Genomic DNA, 19,952 nt, shown 5'->3' with positions numbered 1-19,952 from the left:
CCTTCAAGAGACTTAATTTATAGTAAGGAGTGATGACTCCCTTACCTTATTGCTACTCTACCTTTTCTTAGGAAGCATGCTTTGAAATGGAAAGAATAAACTATACGTGTAAATATTTCTGATGAAATTAGCTTGTATTTCCACTTGAATTCACAGCAACGTATCTTTTACTTCTATGTCAAGGAGAAGAGAGCAAGAGGATGATAATAATGTTGACTTACAGGGTGGTTTCAAGGATTAAAGAGATAACATATAAAATACCTGGTTTACCCCAAATATTAGATTCACTCTCCATTTATTTTTTTTTTAAAAAACCTCACTTATTTTTTTTTTAAAGATTTTATTTATTTATTCGACAGAGATGGAGACAGCCAGCGAGAGAGGGAACACAAACAGGGGGAGTGGGAGAGGAAGAAGCAGGCTCACAGCGGAGGAGCCTGATGTGGGGCTCGATCCCATAACGCCGGGATCACGCCCTGAGCCAAAGGCAGACGCTTAACCGCTGTACCACCCAGGCGCCCCGCCATTTATTTTTTATCATATTCTTATTCACATATTAAAATCAGTTTTAAGTCCATAAGTACAGTTGACCCTTAAGCAACATGGATTTGAACTGTGTGGGTCCACTTACGTTTGGATTTTTTTTTGATAAATACAGTACAGTGCTGTATATGTATTTTTTCTTCCTGGTGATTTTCTCAATAACATTTTCTCTTCTCTAGCTTACTTTATTATAAGGATACAGTATATAATACATATAACATATAAAGTATGTGTTAAACAACTGTTTATGTTACTGGCAAGGCCTCTGGTCAACAGTGGGCTATTAGTAGTTAAATTTTTCTATTCCAGATTCAAAAGTGAAACACAATTTTCAGCTGTGCAAAAGGGTCAGTGCCCCTAACCACCACCACCCCCACCCCACCGTGTTGTTCAAACGTCAACTGTTAATATGGCTCAAAGGAGAGCCACAGGGCTAGAGTGCTAGAAAATAAAAGCTGGGAGAAAAAGCTAAGGAAAATAGTGGGATTTCTAGGCAAGCAGCACCAAAGTGCCAGGGAACCTTTGAAAGTGAGAGTGAGTCAGGGGAAATAATAGGTTATCTTTAAAGAAAACGGGCTAGAGGAAGTTGGGATGCTCTGCAGAACATTAAGCGGGGGTCTTTGCTGAAGGAATTCAAAACATTTCAGCTAGAGAAAATATAACCGAGGAATAACCTGGTCTGTAAGGAGATCATACAGTTAGAGGTCTTTCTTAGCTGTTTTGTAACAGGGGCACTTTTAAGAATTTGAAGAACGTTGCCCCTAGGAAAAGGTGCCAACATACGCCATTTTAAATGCAATCCAGAAAGTCCATGGATTCCAGGTCAAGAACCCATTAAAAATACATAATCTTTATGGAAAAGATAATGTGGGAAGATTTACTTAAGCCACAACACTAGAATTTTGGATTGATCAGGAAGATTTACTTGATAATAAGAGGTATTAAGTGCCACGGCAGGACACCAATGAAAGCACAGTTCATAGAAACGGGGGAAATTCTCATTTTTCTGGACCTGTTTGAAAATAAGAGAGAGCTTGGGCAATATCTCATAGTTTCTTCGGTCTGTGATATGCAAAAATTTTTAATGTGTATAATATGTCTTCTTATTAGCCTGAACATAAGATAATAGACATCACAATAGCATCAAAATAACATTTTTCTGACTAGTCCCCTAACTGCCACTAATTCATTGAGAAAAATTTTAGGGCTATCTCAGTTGTGCCCTTAAACATAGTTCTCTATGCTGGTAACCTCCAAATATTTTAAATAACACACTCCTTTCAAGAAAACATTTTTGAGCACCGATCTTTAATATAAGAATATTAATTTATTTAGAAATTATTTCTCATACTCCTGTACTAATACTTCAAGAAAATTATTTCATATACACAGAAAAGGAATTAAGAATGATAAATAAAAGATAATTAAGTATCCTAGAAGTTTCTTCCCCCGTGGGATTATCTTGCACATCTCTGGAGTTTACGTGCCCCACTTTGGAGACCACTATACAACCTCCTTCCTTGAGCAAAGGTACTTGACTTGCTCACAGGAAAAAGAATCAGAACTTTTTACTGGGGGACACGGGATAGAAAGGAGCGTAACTGGATTTTGCATTCAACCCATTTTTACTAGTTACATCAATGAGAAAAGAACACTAAAGAGCCAGGAGATAAAAATATCAGTCCAACTATGGAAGATGAGCAAGTCTCTTAAATCTTTTAATTTGTTTCCTCTTTTATAAGATAATTACTCTCTTGTGGAACTGAATGGGTTGCTGTGATGATCAAATGGACTATATAAGAATGGGTATATTTTTTGAGATATGGACATGTGATAGATACCATGCTAGTCTCTTAATGTCCTGTTGTTCTGATCCTCACAGTAACTCTTCTGGGTAGAAATTATTTTATTCACTTCACAGATGAATGAGTTGTGACACAAAGGTTATGTTCAAGGTCCCTCATCCATTAAGGAGGCTAGCTTGGATTTTATTGCAAAGCATTTGACATCATGTTGCCTCTCGAACTAAACTAATTCCGTTCGATTGTGGGCTTCCAAATGTTGGGGGAGATTCTTTATCACATTGGGATCAACAGTAGCTCAGTAGACTTTCAAAAGCATTTGTAATTGAATAAAAATGAGTTAGTGGCCTTAAGGTCACTATGTAAGGTCAGCTAATAATTACGAAGCTAGCGATAAATTCAAAATCCTACTTCAGTCCCTTTTCTTCAGAAATTCAACACAAATTATTGCTAAAAAATAAAAGAACTGTGTGCTAAATATATTTCATTCAAAAATGTGTTCTTCAAAATTAATTTTAAAATACTTACATATCTCTACAGATATAAATATATACCGAGGTGTTGATTTTTGAGGTTGATATTTATAGATGACTCAGATTGTACTGATATGTTCATAAGAGCTTATCAGAAACTGAATCGAGACTGTGATCTCGCATTCTGAATACAAGTTTGATCTGCTCTTAGGTTTGTGGCTGTGGTTGGAGTTCACAGGACCTGCTACTATTTGTAATCTTTCTTTTCCTCCAGGCTGCCTTTACTGTCAACTCAGTGCCTTTGTTCTTCCTTCTTCCCACACTTAATAAACCCTCTTTAATCCTTTCCATGAATCTGTATGTTTGTTTACCAGTAAAACTCTTTTTTAAAAGATTTTATTTAGAGCTGGGGAATGAGAGGGGGAAAAAGGGGGAGGGAGAGGGACAAGCAGACTCTGCTGAGCACAGAGTCCTACACAGGGCTCCATCCCAAGACTCTGAGATGATGATCTGAGCCAAAACAAAGAGTTGGACGTTTAACCGGCTGAGCCACCCAGGCGCCCCAACCAGTAAAGTTCTTATTTTTCCCTGATTAATTCTACTCATTTCATATCATTCTCTCATGACTGGACACCTCTGTAATTTTTCTTAGAAGCACAGATAGATGTCTGTACACACAGAAAAAACTCAATAAACTGTGGCTATTAGTGATTTTAGTTTTTCTATCTATGGCAGGTTAATACTCATGAGGCTAGTTAAGAAGATGAACAAAGGGGTAAACTTTGACTTCGGGGTTTTCTCTTGTTTTCTTTTCCGCCAAGAATATAGAATCTCCAGTTTGAACTTGATCTTAGACGCCACACTCCAGTAAAACTATACAACCCATGATTAAGTTCTCCAAGTAAAATGCCTGCATTCTGATCTCTTCCCACTCTCCCTCACCTCCATCCTATTTCCAAAATACAGTGTAGCTTTGACTCGCCCCTTGCATTGCAGAGGCTTACCACTAGAGAGGAATGTGAAAGCCTTAAAAAGAAATATGATTAAAAAAAAAAAAGGCTTCCCTCCTCAAATTTGAATTAATTTATTATTAATCAAAAGTTAACCTGAGAAAATTCAAATATTTTCTAAGCTCTCATGGTTTTTACAGAACATCTGCCTGATCATAGAAACAGTATATATAAGCAACTTCTCAAGCCAGATATCTTAATGTAGTTTTCTATTTCTCTATCTAAGACAATATGAAAACACCCTTTCATAGTATTTGTGAATGGCAATGGGTTTCATTATTCTGGTTCACAAAATATCCTCCCCTTCTTATACATAAGCCCATCGAAAAGGTCTATTTTGGACGTGTTTAGAGGCCACCACTGCCACACACACACATACAAATAACCATGTGCAAAAAATATTATATGGATAATGAAAAACACAAAGTACCTGTTAATAATGTGAGTGATGCAGCAGCGCTTTTTTTTTTTTTTTTTTTAAGTGGCTAACATTTACGGGACACTTGCTGTATCCCAGGTCCTGTGTGCTTTATATACAGTGTTATTCCATTTAATCCTTAAACAACTCTAAAAAGCAAGAGTAGGGGGCTGGCGTCTACCTCTATTCTTGGTCCCTTAACAGTGCCCTCTCATATAGGAGACACAGTCGTCATCACCACCGTTATAATTCAGTACTTTTAATACATTCACAAAGTTGTACAACGTCACCATGATCTAGTTCTAGAACATTTCCTCATGCTAAAAAGAAGCCCCATTAGCAGTTACACCCACTTCCCCTGCTCTGTACATTTTTATATCCATTTGTGGGGATTTTTTTTTTTTGTCTCCCGAGTATGAAACCAGCTAAAAATTAAGATAGAAGAATGCCACAAAGATCAGTTAGGTACTTTTATCATCAATAAAATCTATCAATATGTGGTTTAGATTTATGGCCAAAACAATGCTAACACTTTACCCCAGATTTAGGTAGGCTTAAGCTACCTTGAGTCACTCACTGACTCAGTGTAAGAGCCTGCCTCTCTTGGAGGCCCTTTGCTAACATGGCGGGACCAGAGCAAACTGCCCACTTGCTCCCAGTAGGTTGAGCAGAGAGAGAACAGAAAGGGGCTAAGTTGAGCATATTGTCTCCAATCTCACCTATTAGATCTTCAGTCCTACTGTCTGTGGAGGAGATAATTCACTCTCTTGCACTGTGCAGGGTAGATAGGAGGGCATAAGAAGGCAGCAAAGAAACCAGGCGAAGTGCTATAGCAATGCCAATAACAGTTTGTATATGAAAATAGGGAAACAAAAGATTTCTGATGGGGCCAAAGGCAAGATTTGTTCTCTGGCCTTATTAATCAGCTTGACTCTGAGATATGTCAGGTAAATATTGGGCATCTGGATTTCAGACAAGAGGAAGAATCTCTTTGCCCAGTTTCATAATTGATCCTTTGGGGGCCATCTGTTGGCTCATCCTTCAATCCCATGCCCCCTTTGAATTGGTCTTTTCTGTGTTAATTTGTTCTTGGCTCAGGAGGCATCAGCAGGTTCCATACATGACATTATAGCCAGCTGTCAGTTAGGAGGCAGGATGGAGTGGAAAGACCACAAGGCCTGGACGAAGAAACCTGTGCCACATTCCAGCTCTGCCCCTGAGGTAGATTGCTACAGTCATACTACCAATTTGTTCAAGCCTCACTGTATGTATTTCCCTTTGAAATGTGACTTTTCTGCTTTTCCATAAAGAGATTGCATTTATTTTTCTACCCCTTGAAATCTGGACTGGGTCATCCTTCAGTAAATGTGAAAAAAGCAGATTAGAAAGTACTCACACAGTGGGCCTTGCCCTCTCTTGTTCCTGGGAATCCTTCTGCCAGCATGTGAACAAATCTAGGTTACCTGACTGGAAACAAAACCCTATGGAGTGAGACTCCAGTTGTCTCAGTGGGGGAGTTTCCAACACCAACAACCACTTCTCTGATTCTCTGGACACCAAGTGGGTGTTCAACAATTCAGCTCAATCTGACACTACTTATCCAGATGTAGTGCAGACCCCATAGCTTAATTAAGGGCTCAGTTCCACAAGGCTGCCCTCCACTTCAGTCACCAACTGTAAGTTCTAGACTTCCTATACTTCTGACAAACTCACTATAAGTCAAGAGTTCCTGGGGTGCCTGGGTGGCTCAGTTGGTTAAATGTCCGACTCTTGGTTTCAGCTCAGGTCATGATCTTAGGGTTGTGAGATCGAGATGGATCCCCAAATTGGGCTCCATGCTCAGTGGGCAGTCTGCCTGGGATTCTCTCTCTCCCTCCCCCTGCCAGCTAGCTCTCTTTCTCTAAAATAAATAAATGAATCTTAAGGAAAAAAAAAAAGAGTTCCCATGACCTCCCCCTAAGATGTGATAATTTACTAGAATGGCCCACAGCACTCAGGAAGACACTTTACTTACATTTACTGGTAAGGGATACACAAGGACAGGCAGAAGAAGAGGTACTTAGGGTGAGGTCTGCAAGGGTCCCAAGCACACATACTTCTGTCTCTATTGAGTTGGGCCGCACTACCCTCTCAGCATATGAATGTGTTCACCAGTTAAGAATCTCATCAAATCCCATTGCTCAAAGAGTTTTTCTGAAACTTAACTCTCAGCCTACCCCCTTTTATTCTAGAGGTCGGTGAGTGGGGCTGAAAGTTCCAACCCATTAATCTGTTGTTCTTCTGGCCATCAGATCTACCCTGAAGCTATCCAGGGGTCCCATCTGAAGTCACCTCACTGGTATAAACTCAGGCATTATGTAAAGGGACTCATTATGAATAACAAAATCACTCCTGTCACTCAGGAAATTCCGAGTTTGGGGATCTCTACGCCAGGAACTGGGAGACAAAGACCAAACATATATATTTCTTCTTGTATCACTCTCAGTTCTGAATCCCAGCTAAGACCCCAGGCAAGTGAGTGAGGCCACCCTAGACCAGCCACAGTGAAGTGTACTCAAAGAATCACCACCAACCACAGAATGATCACAAATAGAAGACGTTCGCTATTTTAGTCCGCTAAGTTTTAGGGTGGCTTGTTACACAGTAAAAGCTAACTAAGATAGCACCTTGTCCGGCATGAAGAAAAAGGGAGACATTAGTTCTACTAAGAGCATGAGAAAGATGGTGGTTGTAGTTTAAAATGAATTTAATCTTGAGCTTCTGGGGAGCCAAGGCAAATCAAAACAAGGTGGGTTGTAGAGTTCCCATTATTTGAGAAAAGATGTATATAAATTCTGAAGAGGTGACAAACATTTTGCTGGTCAAAAAAAGGATAAACGATATGTCAGTATTAAAGAGACATAAAATACCATAATATATAAAAGTATCTTCACATTTTATAAGCAAAAGAAAAAAATTTCATGTAATTCCCTTAATCTTCAATATAAGTCAAGATGATCCAACATGTTATAAAAATTGAGCTTATTAAACCCTAAAGGAAGGAATGATCAACAAATCTATGAAACTAGAATTTTAAAAAACATACTTTTGAAAAGAGCTGGGTATGAAGGTAAATCTTTAGATGTGGAAGGATTTTATTCTCGAAACCCCCTTGCCATTCTTTCATAATACAGCCAGTCTTCATATAAAATATAAATTCCCCTTATTTAAATAAATTTTCACTTGAGTGAAATGAGACTAGGTTATTTAAATTTTTTATACTTAAAAAGTTGTTATTCTATAGAACCCATAATAATGTGAATATAGCGATAATGAAATGTTCACCACCTGAATGAAATTTGGACTTCAAAGTTTAGCTTTGATGATGTTAAATTATTTTTATGATTATGAACAGTTCACATTGCCTTTATTTGTATAAATATACACTATTGTTAGAACCCAAACTAGGAGCCATGTACTCTGCTAAGGGGTTTATATTTATCCATTCATTCAATCCTTTCACCTGTCCTGGAATGTAGATATTTAATGCTTGTCCCATCCTGCCCCTTAAATGACCCCTTTTACAGGTGCAAACTCCCATTGAAACCTACATAAAAAGTCAAGTGTCTTAAATCAATGGGGGAAGTTTTGAAAAATGATCTATTTAAACACAAATCAAATTACATCCTTACCTCACACCTTATGCTAGAATAAACTTATGAAGGATTTTATCAAGAGTTAAATGTAAAATTAAGCCATAAAATTAGGTGATTTATCTCAGGATAAAGAAGAACCTTATCTCGAACAGCAATTAAGAGAGTTACAGAAATATTAATAGGAAAATAGTTGAATATATACCAATGAAATAATGCTTGTAATTTCTTTCCCACAGGAGTATAAACATTATTGGACAGAGTTGAGAGGAACTACACTTTTCTTTTATTCTGACAAAAAAAGTCCATCAGTAAGTAGTTAAACATATTCAGCTGATTCAATTTTTCCTAATATAGACTTGTCATACAGTTTTATTCATTTGGGGTTTTCTGTCTTCTGAGAGTAAAGATATTCTAGTAAAACCAATTCATATAAGAACATTTATTGTATCTGTGGGGGCTATCAGGTATAAGACCCATGGTAAAATTTCCAGGACACCTCAGAAGAAGGTGTAAACTCATTTCTTTAACTTTGCATTTTTTTCTTTCTGATCCCAATAGTAGAAACTTAGTTGAAACATGAAATTTTTATTTTTTTAAAAGATTTTATTTATTTATTTGAGAGAGAGCTAGAGAGAGCAAGCACAAGCAGTGGGGAGGGGTAGAGGGAGAGGGAGAAGCGGACTCCCTGTTGAGCTCCATCCCAGGACCCTGGGATCATGACCTGAGCCGAAGGCAGACGCTTTACCTACTGAGCCACCAGGGTGCCTTGAAACGTGAAAATTTTAGCCAGATATCTGGATACAACTTGTTTAATGCCAAAGGATAGCTTTAATTGCCCTTGCTTTTTATCTTGCCGTAGCATGCAGTTATGATCTGAAAGGAACTAGATGACCCCCAAAGCCTTAAAACATCAAATATGTCACAATTTAATTTTCCTAGGGAGACAAAAACATAATCCACTAAAGAGGACTTCTAAGAGCTTAAGCATGAGAATAACAATAAAGAGATTCTGAGATTTATTAGTAGTAATTTCAAATAATTGATTCATATTTCAACTTTCCCACAAAAATTGAAAATTGTATATTTCATTTTTTCCACACATAAAATGTAGTATTTTTGTGCCAAATGCTTGCCTACCTTGGAAAGCTATGCCCATAGGCGATTTTGTGATCTAGTCTCTTGTTTAAATATAAACACCTTGGACCATGGATGTAGTAGCCCATAGTTCTTCGAACATCATTATTACATGTCCGGATAATGAAAGAAACAGAAAAAGAGCCTTTGTGATGTATTCCACCTGCAGACGTTTCAGTGCCATGAGCGATAAACTCACCAGCAGTCGTTTTAAAAAATAAACAAAGAACAAACTTAAAATGATCATCTTTCTCCGGAGTTCTGGATAGACAAGATTTATAAAAAGGTTTCCAAATACCATAATAAGTTTTGACAAAACTAATTCTTCCTTTGTGCCTTCCAACTTCCTACTGATATCAGTAAAACTGTGAAAGCCCCTGGCCTGCACCTTGCGTAGTACACGTAAGTGGGAGAGCGAACAGTTACTGCTCACTTACTCCCTGGCAGGAGGTGGTACTGCTTAGTGACTGCAGCCTGCTCTTCAGGCTGACTGCCTGGGTGTTCATGCTGGCCCTGCCACTGTTAACTGTGGGTTCTCAGGCCAGTTACCTAACCTCTCTGTGTCTCAGTCTATCAGACAGGGAAGTGGTAGGAAACAGATGACGTCTCAAATTGGGCATTTTTTTTAAGATTTTATTTTTAAATCATCTCTACACCCAACATGGGGTTCGAACCCCTGAGATGAAGAGTTCATGCTCTAGTGACTGAGACAGCAAGGCACCCCTCAAATTGGGCATTTTTGAAGAAAGTTTAATGGTCATGCTATATTCAAAGCTGTGGACAGGATGTAGGAAAACCACAAAGGGTAGACCAGAACTCTGAGGCTAGTAATAGCACCCTACTATCATGCCCAGGATACGGAACAAAAAAGTGGGAGAACAGTGAAGAGGTTTGTGAAGACGAGTGTGTTGAGAGGAGTATGGTCTTTGACTGAGGAAGCAATTGCATGGCTAGTAAATAGCTCACTCTTCTGATCTCCTGTCAGTGTTAACCAGGGTCCCACCCAAGGGGAAGTCAGATGTTGTCCACATCAGTCCCTCTCCTGGTGCATAGCACTGTGTGGTGGAGGGATAAAAGCATAGCTAGAGGACCAAATAAAAGATTGTGTCCAACATGCTTATTTTCACATCTCTAAAATTAGGATGAAAACAGTATCCCATGTCATGAGTTTACCAAAAGGATTAAATGAGGTAGTGAATGTAAGGATTTAAGAGAGTAGCTGTCACATAGTAAGCAGTCAAGCATTTTATTTTATTTATTAAAATTTTATTTATTTGAAAGAGAGAGAGCGAGAGAGCACAAGCCAGGGGAGGGGCAGAGAAGCCAACTCCCAGCTGAGCAAGGAGCTCAACATGGGGCTCGATCCCAGGACCCTGGGATCATGACCTGAGCCTAAGGCAGATGCTTAACCAACTGAGCCACCTAGGCGCCCACATTCAAGCATTCTTTATACAATATCTCATCTAATTCTCATAACAACTCCACAGAGTGGGTACTATTTTAATCACCACTTATAGATGAGAATAGTCAAGTTTCAGGATTCAGAAATTATGCAAGATCAGACAGGGAATGAAAGGGGCATAATCCAGATCTTGCTCCTGAGCCAGCATTCTTAACCATTATGCCACCAAGAGACTGTTACAATGAAATACTGTGGAACTGTACCTCTACCAATTTTGTTAAAAGAACGTGCAGACTTTAGGAAATGTGTTGGGTGATAGTCTCAGGAGAAAGCACAGAGATAGAACAGGTGAGAACTGTAGATATTTGGGGGATAGTAGGGAAGAATTTAAAGCTGCCTTTTTTTTTTTTTTTAAGATTTTTTAAATTTATTTATTTGACAGAGACAGAGACAGCCAGCGAGAGAGGGAACACAAGCAGGGGGAGGGAGAGGAAGAAGCAGGCTCATAGAGGAAGAGCCTGATGTGGGGCTCGATCCCATAACGTCGGGATCACGCCCTGAGCTGAAGGCAGACGCCCAACCTCTGTGCCACCCAGGCGCCCCAAAAGCTGCCTTTTTTTGAAAGGCTGTCAGAAGGTCATGCGAAAGAGCCCATGAATTTGCTTCATGTTACTGCAGAGAAAGGGGACTGGTACCAATGGATGGAAATTCTCTGGAGGAAAAACTATGGCTTAATATGAGGAAAAGCTTGCTAGCAGGCAGAGGGGCAGATGAGGCAGGAGTTTCCTGTTGTTTGAGATATTCCAACATAGACAGGATATTTACATGGAGGGATACCCTAAAGGAGATTCAAGCATCAAGTGGCATGAGATTAGACGGATGACCTTTAAGGCTATTTTCAACATTACAATTTAAAAAAAAAAAGATACAACTTCCTTTCTTTTAATCAATAGATCAGTTTATCGCACTCTAATTTGGCCACTTCTTCCTCTGTTGCTTCCTCCTTTGTCTCAGGAAAATTCACTTAGCTTTGATCTAGACAATCCGTCAGAAAAAGATCTTGTAACAACAACAACAACAAAAGAGTATAAAGACTATTGATATGTGCAAATGCAATAGATTTTCCATCTCCCATTGAATTTTCTAAATTATATTTGATAATTGAAGCAAAAAAATATAACATTGTGATTCTCAGTGTAGAAAAATTATATGAAATTGCAATATTTTTGTTAACCATTTTGTTATAGAGATGATGAATAAATTCTCAATTTATTGAAAAGAAAAAGATCTTGTGTAATTTGAAATTCTGTCCTGCTTCCCTTATACCTTTCCTTCTATTTTAAATTGCTCTTTGTTCATTGAAAATAAATAAGTCAACCAAAGTACCCTTAACTTCATCAACATAGGAATAAGTCTGGAAAAAAATTTACTTGCTTATTTTTATGCCATACTTTATTCAGAAAAATAAAATAAGGAGACCTACAAGAACATAGCAAAATAAGTTATATTGGGCAAAACAGAGGAAAATAAAAAGAAGTCCAGAATGAGGCTAATTCAGAAAAAAATTATGCCATAAAAACTCTACTGCGCTTACTCAAGGTGGTTCTGATCTAATACTAGAAAGCAAGTCTGGCCAGTTGCATACAGACCAGTCCATATATGCCAATTGTTCAGAAGAAATATTTTTATTGCATTGGGATAAGATAAGCATTTCTTAATAGGATCCTCATAATTAGTGGCATATGATAAATGTCGAATAGCATTCTGGAAAAAAATGATGTGTATGAGGATATGTATATAAGTCTATTATAAATATTACTGATATAAAGAATGTGTAACACACAGTTAAAAAAATAAAACAACAATATTCTTTATTGTAATTTCCCTATTGGCAATTGATACTCACAGAATACTTTCATTGATTTTTCTGAACTTGGATCCATAGCCAACTGTGATTGCAATTCAATTATTATTTGACAAATGGAGTTATTTTCCAATCTGCTGTTTCCCTAATAAATTTATTGCCATTAAATATGAGATTTGACATGCACATTGACTGATATTTTTCTTTACATTGATGAATAAGTAAAAAGCAAAGAAATAATTATGTATGTCAGAACTTCACCTCTTTGTCAGCGACATGGACAAGTTCTTTGCTAAGTAACAATAGTTTCTGAATTATAGAAGAATATTTTGTCAATTTTTTGTTCTGTTAACAATGAAAAAGTTTCAGACACAACAAACTTTAAAGTTTCACCTGCATCATTAACATTTTTCTCCTTCACTTTATGTCTCAACCAGAGCCAAGCAAACTGTGGCCCTTGAGCCAAATCTAGCTGCTGGCCTGATTTTGTACAGTCTATGAGCTAAGAAAATTTTTTATATTTTTAAAGTATTGTATTAAAACAACAACAACAACAACAACAAAGGAATTTGCAACAGAGACTCTATGTGGTCCACAAAGCCAGAAGCATTTACTATCTAGCCTTTGCAGAAAAAAAAATTGCTGGCCTCTATGACAATTAATGAAGAATAAATCAAGCCCTAACATGTAAGATTTGCCAATTTCCAGGATGTAAATACTTCCAGGATAGCTGATTTCAACCTATCAAAGTGACCTCACTGAATTGCAAAGAAACGTACGGTAATGCACCATTAGTTGGTATTTCCATCAAACAGAGATGAAGATGTAAATAACCTCAAGAGGATAGTGAATACTATTTAGTAATATAATTAGAAAATGAGTTTTGAATTTAATTACCTTTGTTTTTAAAATAATTGTACATTTATATTATTTAATTTTTAATAATGGCTGTGTTTAGCAACTGGCTTGCAAAATTCCTAAAAATTAAAAAATCTGCTTTTGCTAACCTGTATAAGTCAGGTCCAGCACACCGCCACATAATACATTTTCCAAACGCCCTCTGGGTTTGGAAGGGTTGTGATGCTCAGTTGAAAACCAGGGTATCATGCAAGGTACAAATCAGTCGAAAGGAAGAGATTACTGATATTCCTGCCTGCCAGACCTGATGTATGTTACCCATGAAATAATTTAATGAGATTTCCTTTATCTTTGCAGTATGTTGACAAGTTAGACCTAATAGACCTCACATGCCTTATGGGCCAGAATTCAACTGAAAAGAATTGTGCAAAATTCACCCTTGTTTTGCCAAAAGAGGAAGTGCAACTGAAGGTGAGTAAGGAGAAGCAATTAGTTGGAAACAAGTTGTGGTTATAAATAGCATTGGCCTCTTCACAACCCAGTGGCTGAGATAAAGAGGAATTATAGGAGGAGCTGCCAAGTCTCATACTTTGTTAATATTTCTTCCCTTTTGCCAAAAACTGCAGTTTTCTAAATAGGGATTTGAAAAGGCTTGTTCCCTTGTTTAGTATACAAGCATGTTGAAACCATATACTTCTGTCCTCCAACAAAGCCAGAGATCACATCTGGTGTTTTTAAAAAGTTGTTCTTGAATTGACATTCACCGAGTTCCCAGATGAACCTGAGACATGTCCAATATGATCCATGTTGGGAACCACTGAATTAGACAAACCCATATTGCACAAATTGAGATGTATTTTGCAAGGCAATTGGCTTATAGTCTTCCGAAATACCACTGTAAGAAAAGCCAAAGGAACACTGGACACCTGTTTATGGAAGCTGGAGTATGACAACTAAATGTGATATGTGATCTTGGATTGGATTCTGTATTAGAAAAGGAAAAAAAATTATAAAGAACATTATTATTACAGTTAAAAAAACTCCAAAAACAACTTTGTGTTAGATATACAGTTTGTGAACTATGGTATTAATCTCATAAAACTCTAAACCCCGCATGAGCAGAGGTCTGTTTGTTAAAGTCATCACTGCACACCCAGCACTTACATAGAAAAAATGTTGTTCTTGAATGGACATTCAAAGTGAGCCAATTAAAATAAACCAACAACTATAGTAATAGCATAAAGAGAACACCTCGGCATTGACTAAGATGTTGGAGTTGGTCTTGCAAGCGCTGGTCGTGAACTTCACAGTACCATAGTCTCCGCTTAAAGTGACTGCAGTTACCCGCAGTACGTGGCCCAGAAGCAGATGATCCTCCTTTTGACCTATTATCAGGAGGTCAGTGGTAGCCTACCACTCCATCACAGTGCCTATGTCATTCATATCACTTTATATCATCACGGAGGCATTTTATCAGCTCACATTATCACAAGAAGGGTGAGTACAGTACAATAAGATTGTTTTTTAAGATTTTATGTATTTTGAGAGAGGGGACAAAGAGAAAGCACAAGTGGTGGGTGGGACAGAGAGAGAGGGGGAGAGAGAGAGAAAGAACCTAAAGGAGATTCCACGGTGAGCAGGGAGCCCAACGCAGGCCTCGATCCCATCACCCTGAGCCAAAAGCAAGAATTGGATGCTTAACGGACTGAGCCACCCAGGAGCCCCAGTACAATAAGATATTTTGAGAGAAAGACCCCATTCACATAACTTTTATTACAGACTATTGTTATAATTGTTTTATTCCATTATTTTAATCTCTGTGTCTAATTTATAAATTAAACTTTATCATAAGCATGTATCTATAGGAAAAAACATGGTTTATATAGTGTTCAGTACTATCTGTGGTGTCAGGCCTCCACTGGAGGTCTTAGAATGTATCCTCACAGATAAGGGGGACTGCTATACTAAGAATTACTTATACTTAGGAAATCTAGGCCCCACCCGTAACCCTGGTCCCCAGAATCTTCATTTTAAGCAAGCTTCCCAGTTGATTCTGATGCAGTGGTTAAGAACACAGGACTGGAGTCAGACACCTAGGGTTGAATTCCGGCTGCTTTATTCATTAGCTGTGTAATCATAGGCAAGTCACTTAATCTCTTTGTGCCTTGGTTTCTTCATCCAGAAGTAAGTCTTTACTCAGATGTAACCCTCTTACTGAGATCTGCCTGGACCACTTTATTAAAATTACAATCCTTGGGGCGCCTGGGTGGCGCAGTTGTTAAGTGTCTGCCTTAGGCTCTGGGATCGAGCCCCACATCAGGCTCCTCCGCTGAGAGCCTGCTTCTTCCTCTCCCGCTCCCCCTGCTTCTGTTCCCTCTCTCCCTGGCTGTCTCTCTCTCTGTCAAATAAATAAATAAAATCTTTAATAAATCATAAATTTAATAGTGAGTAAATGTTATAGCTTCAGAAGGAGATAAATGGGAGAATAAAATGTATCTTAGTGTAGAAGACATTGGGAATGTCATGAGGGGTTAGGGGACGGGAAAAGGATGGTAATTCTTTTTTTTTATTCTTGCTAGGCCCAAAATTTCATCAGAAAAAGGATTTTTGCTTTGTTCTCTGAAGCAAACCAGTACCTGGAATACTGTCTAGTGCTTAAAGGCACTCAATAAATATGTTAAATGAGCAAATCTATAAAATAAAAATTTTAAAACTTTTGCAGAGTTGCCATGAAGATTAAATCAGTTAATGTATGTGAAGTACTTAGAGCAGTAGCTGCCACGTATAACTACTTAATAAATGTTGGCTATATTAGTAAGATTTAGAGCTAATAATTGGAAATTTTTAAGGATTAACTACATTGGTCTTATGTGGTTGCCCCAAACTTAAAGCCAGTCAGTGTTAAATACCAATGGGGGGATCAACTATTAATTGACATATTGCAGAAATAAGTGTCCTAACATTTACATTTTTTGGAGTTAAATAAATCTGTATAATTTTACTCGTTTAGTAAGCAAACATATTAAAGCTATATACTTCTGACAAAAGAAAATATTGAAATTTCATAACACATACACATTAATAGTTTAAGCAAAAAGGAAAATGAATTGTTTCTTCCTTTTGATTAAAGTGCTTCAAAAAAATTACAACTGATTTTTTTAAAACAATGTGCTTCAATAGAAAAATATGCATTTTGTCAATCTTGCTGGGTTTTAATGGCTTACACATTTTGAGACTTAAAAAACAATTGTATAAAATTCTAAAGTTATTTGAAGTTAAAGTATTAATGTTTACAATCGTTGATGTCTTTTCTTATCTTTTTGTCTTCCTCTTTAGACAGAGAACACAGAAAGTGGGGAAGAATGGAGAGGCTTCATTCTTACAGTAACAGAGGTAGGTAGGAAGGACATTGCTTTTGATTGATTCATTAATTCAACAAATATTTACTGGACACTGGCTATGAACCATACAGAGTGAAAGGGGTCGGAGATACGAGAATTGAAAAGGAGAGATATAAACCTTTACACTTACTCATGAAATTTATATTTTTATCAGGTGGATGGAAAGGAAGAAAGAAAATGAACGAGATAATTTAAAATTGTGATAATTGTTATGTAGAAAGCAAACAGGGCCTCATGCTAGCTAGAGAGTTACAGGTGGTCAGGGAGATCTAGTTTTTGGTCCTGTCCTTTGACACAGTGGTCCTTTATATATGTTGATATCTATAGGTTACATAGCATCTTCTAAAATACTTTCCAATTACTTTCTTATTCATTTAATACATATTTGTAAAATGCTAAGAGATGAATTTTGTGAATACCATAAACAGTGTAACAGAGAGCCCATCAAAACGAAGATTCTCCTTCAAACATTTGCTTAGTGAGTCTTAAGACAAAGTGATGTTTACAAGTTCAACTCTGGCATCTTATCAGAGAAAAATAGCAAGACCAACTGCTTACAGTGAATTGTTGCAGTTGGATCTCCACCATTATTTTAAATGAAGCTATTATAGCAACTGTCTTATAAACGTGAGGGACTTTGAGAGCCAGCCCCCAAAAGAGCACCATGTTCTCCGATACTTTTAGAGAAGAAAACTTTCTATGTTTATTACAGTCAGTTAACTGCAGACTCTGTCCAAAGCTAGCTCCTAAGTGAGGCTTTACAGTCATATGAAATACACACTGCACTTTACCGAGATGATGGATGCTGGTTCTTTCTATCAGCCAGTAACAGGTAAAAGTTGGAAGTTTAGCTACTGTGCAGGGAAGTCACAGGAGACTGGAAAAGGGAGCCAGTTAAAGATGTGAAAGACATGCTGACTTGTGAAGAGGAAGACACTTTTTGGCAAACTGTATCAGGGTTGTGGAAAAGCGACCTTGTGTGGCATGACACTTGGTACACTGGGATCCAAGTCCCCAAGGGTATGTGAGTAGGTATCAGGAGAACACTAAAACCACCAGAAAACCTTGGGATGCATCTTCTTGGCACGCTAATTATACTTGATGGTTTGGCAAAAAAAAATTTGTTTTTAGTTTTTTTTTCTTTGAGGTAAGGATAAAAAGCATTGTTTTCATATTAACAAGTACAGAAGTATATTCAGTATGCAAAAATAAAATTCATGCGAATTTCCAAGAGAAGAAAAATTGTCTTAAATTTTGTGCTCGGTAAATACTGTTTTTTACTATGTTCCCTGAACACTCCGTGTATATTCACACTATGGTGTTATCAGGAGAATGTTACCAGAAGTTTGAGAAACACAGACTGTAGTCAAAAGAGCAGAGACTTTGCTTTTGAATTAAATAATCTGGAGGTTGAGTCCACAACTTTCTAGCTGTGTGACCCTGGGTTAGTTATTTAATCTTTCTGAATCTTTTTCTTCTTTTTGTAGAGTAGGGATAACAATACCTATATTAGAGTATTGCTGTGAGGATTTGGAATGGCACAATGCTTGGGACATAATAGGCAATTAGTAAGCAGATTTTTCATTAGTTTTTCCTCATTCTATTATTTTTTTCTGGATTGGTATATAAGGAAATAACTGCACTAATTATTAGCTTAGTTATCCAGAAGAATAACTTTTTGATTGTATATCCTTACTATGTTTTTATTTCAAATTTCATATATATGCATATGTATAAGATGGAAACAACAGGAATTAATAAGAACATGTAAATAGGTCATAAGAAGGTGTAAATCAAGGGTATGAATATCAGGAGGGCATAGACTGCTCAATCCAAAATACATCTCTAGAAAAGGTCAAAACAAAACGAAGTAGAGCAGTGTCATAACCCTAACGTGTGAATGACTGAAGTATACACACAAATACACCAGACTATGGACCTCTGACTACCAATTCTCAGTCATCTAACGAAGAGTTCCATCTCAACTCCATGTTGTCATATGCCTGGGGGAGCTAATTCCAGGTTAGCTGTGGGAGGACATGGCACCTTGCAGGTGCTCTGGGACTTCCCTGGCAGCAAGAATTAGTGAACTCAGCATGAACAAGAGGTTTGTCGTTACTCAAATTAGCTTGTAGTGCAAGCTGGGTATACTTTGCTGTGTGCCAGGCTAAAAGGAACACTTCTAGGAAGACTGGGCACCGTGCACAGGTTAAAGCTGTTTGGTTGGTTTAGAGGCAGTTTTAAGACACCAAGATCCTCTATTCATGATTCTATCCATCTGTGTCAGGTAACTGGAGCCCCTGAGGGCCACAGCGGTCTCCTTTTTGATAACATCAGTTAGTCATTCTGCTGTCTTTGTTTGCCTACTGCTTTCATTTGTTTCAGCTGTCAGTTCCTCTACATGTGTCCCTCCTCCCTGGGCAAGTAATTCGACTGCATGAAGTCCTAGAGAGAGAGAAAAAAAGGAGGATCGAGACAGAGCGGACCCTGAGTTCAGCTATGGAAAAGGAGAAGGAATCCACTGAAGATTACGCAGACGTACTGAGCCCTATGCCAGCGTAAGTGCACCACTAACTCCGGGGGTCGTTCCTAGAGTGTTAATATTAATTTCTAATTATCAAAGAGAGTGAACCCTTGACCTCATGAAAGCAGGGACAGTAAGTGGTCATGTGGATGAACGTTAGATCTCTGAGTAGAAGCCACAGTTCCTCTTCTGTGTCATGATCAACAAAATGCAAAATGTAGGTTTGAACCAACCCTCTTACCACACAGGAAATCCCCTTCCACCCACACCTTTAGACCAAATAGATATTCTTTCCAAAGCTCAAACCTAAATGAAAACTGCTACGTACAAAGAAGGAAAAGCTTTTTTTTCACCATGCAACTACACGATGGACTGATTTTCTGTCAGAAAATTATACTAAAGAATTTTAAATATCTGAATGTTCTCTTCAATTGTCCCGTCAGTGAGTGGTTATTGAGCTTATACTTGAGGAAGGCCCTGTGTAAAGTGTATAAGGTGGTGTTGGGAAAATGAAGAGGCACAGACAGGCTGAATTCAGCAACACCTTTATTTTTTACTCTTACATTGCTGGAAAGTGTGACTAAGATGGTGAGGCCTTTCCCCCTGGAATCGTGGTCTTCTTGTTGGGGAAACTTGTCCGGTACCACCCGTGACATCAGGTTCTTATGCATAGTCAAGCTGTACCATAATTGCTGAAACCTACCTACCATCACTCTTGTCTGAAACCAGTGACATCTGATGTACTGATGTGTTAAAAGTCACAAAGACTGCTTCTTTTTCTTTTTTCCTCCAATAAAACAAGTAATATATATTTATTACAGATAGATAAAAAAGAATATTAAAATTATTCCTTGTCCTACCAGTCAGAGATATATACTGTTAACATTT

At 37.8% G+C, this 19,952-nt stretch overlaps 1 protein-coding gene across 3 annotated transcripts in view; it reads left to right on the top strand.

The window, feature by feature from the left end:
- STAP1 (signal transducing adaptor family member 1) overlaps positions 1-19,952 on the top strand; it is a 32,720-nt gene that overhangs the window by 1,727 nt on the left and 11,041 nt on the right. For 2 of the 3 annotated variants that reach the window (XM_019807478.2, XM_002926721.4), the window contains exons 2-5: positions 8,118-8,189; positions 13,497-13,610; positions 16,476-16,532; positions 18,926-19,098. In XM_019807478.2, the coding sequence (XP_019663037.1) occupies positions 8,118-8,189; positions 13,497-13,610; positions 16,476-16,532; positions 18,926-19,098 (416 nt within the window). The remainder of the gene's footprint in view (positions 1-8,117; positions 8,190-13,496; positions 13,611-16,475; positions 16,533-18,925; positions 19,099-19,952) is intronic. The other variant, XM_011234181.3, reaches the window with a different exon arrangement.

This window comes from Ailuropoda melanoleuca, chromosome 11 (genome assembly GCF_002007445.2).
Source record: "Ailuropoda melanoleuca isolate Jingjing chromosome 11, ASM200744v2, whole genome shotgun sequence".
Lineage (NCBI taxonomy): Eukaryota > Metazoa > Chordata > Mammalia > Carnivora > Ursidae > Ailuropoda > Ailuropoda melanoleuca.
The sequence above is the reverse complement of the archived record's forward strand: the minus strand, read 5'-3'. Positions and strand labels throughout refer to the sequence as shown.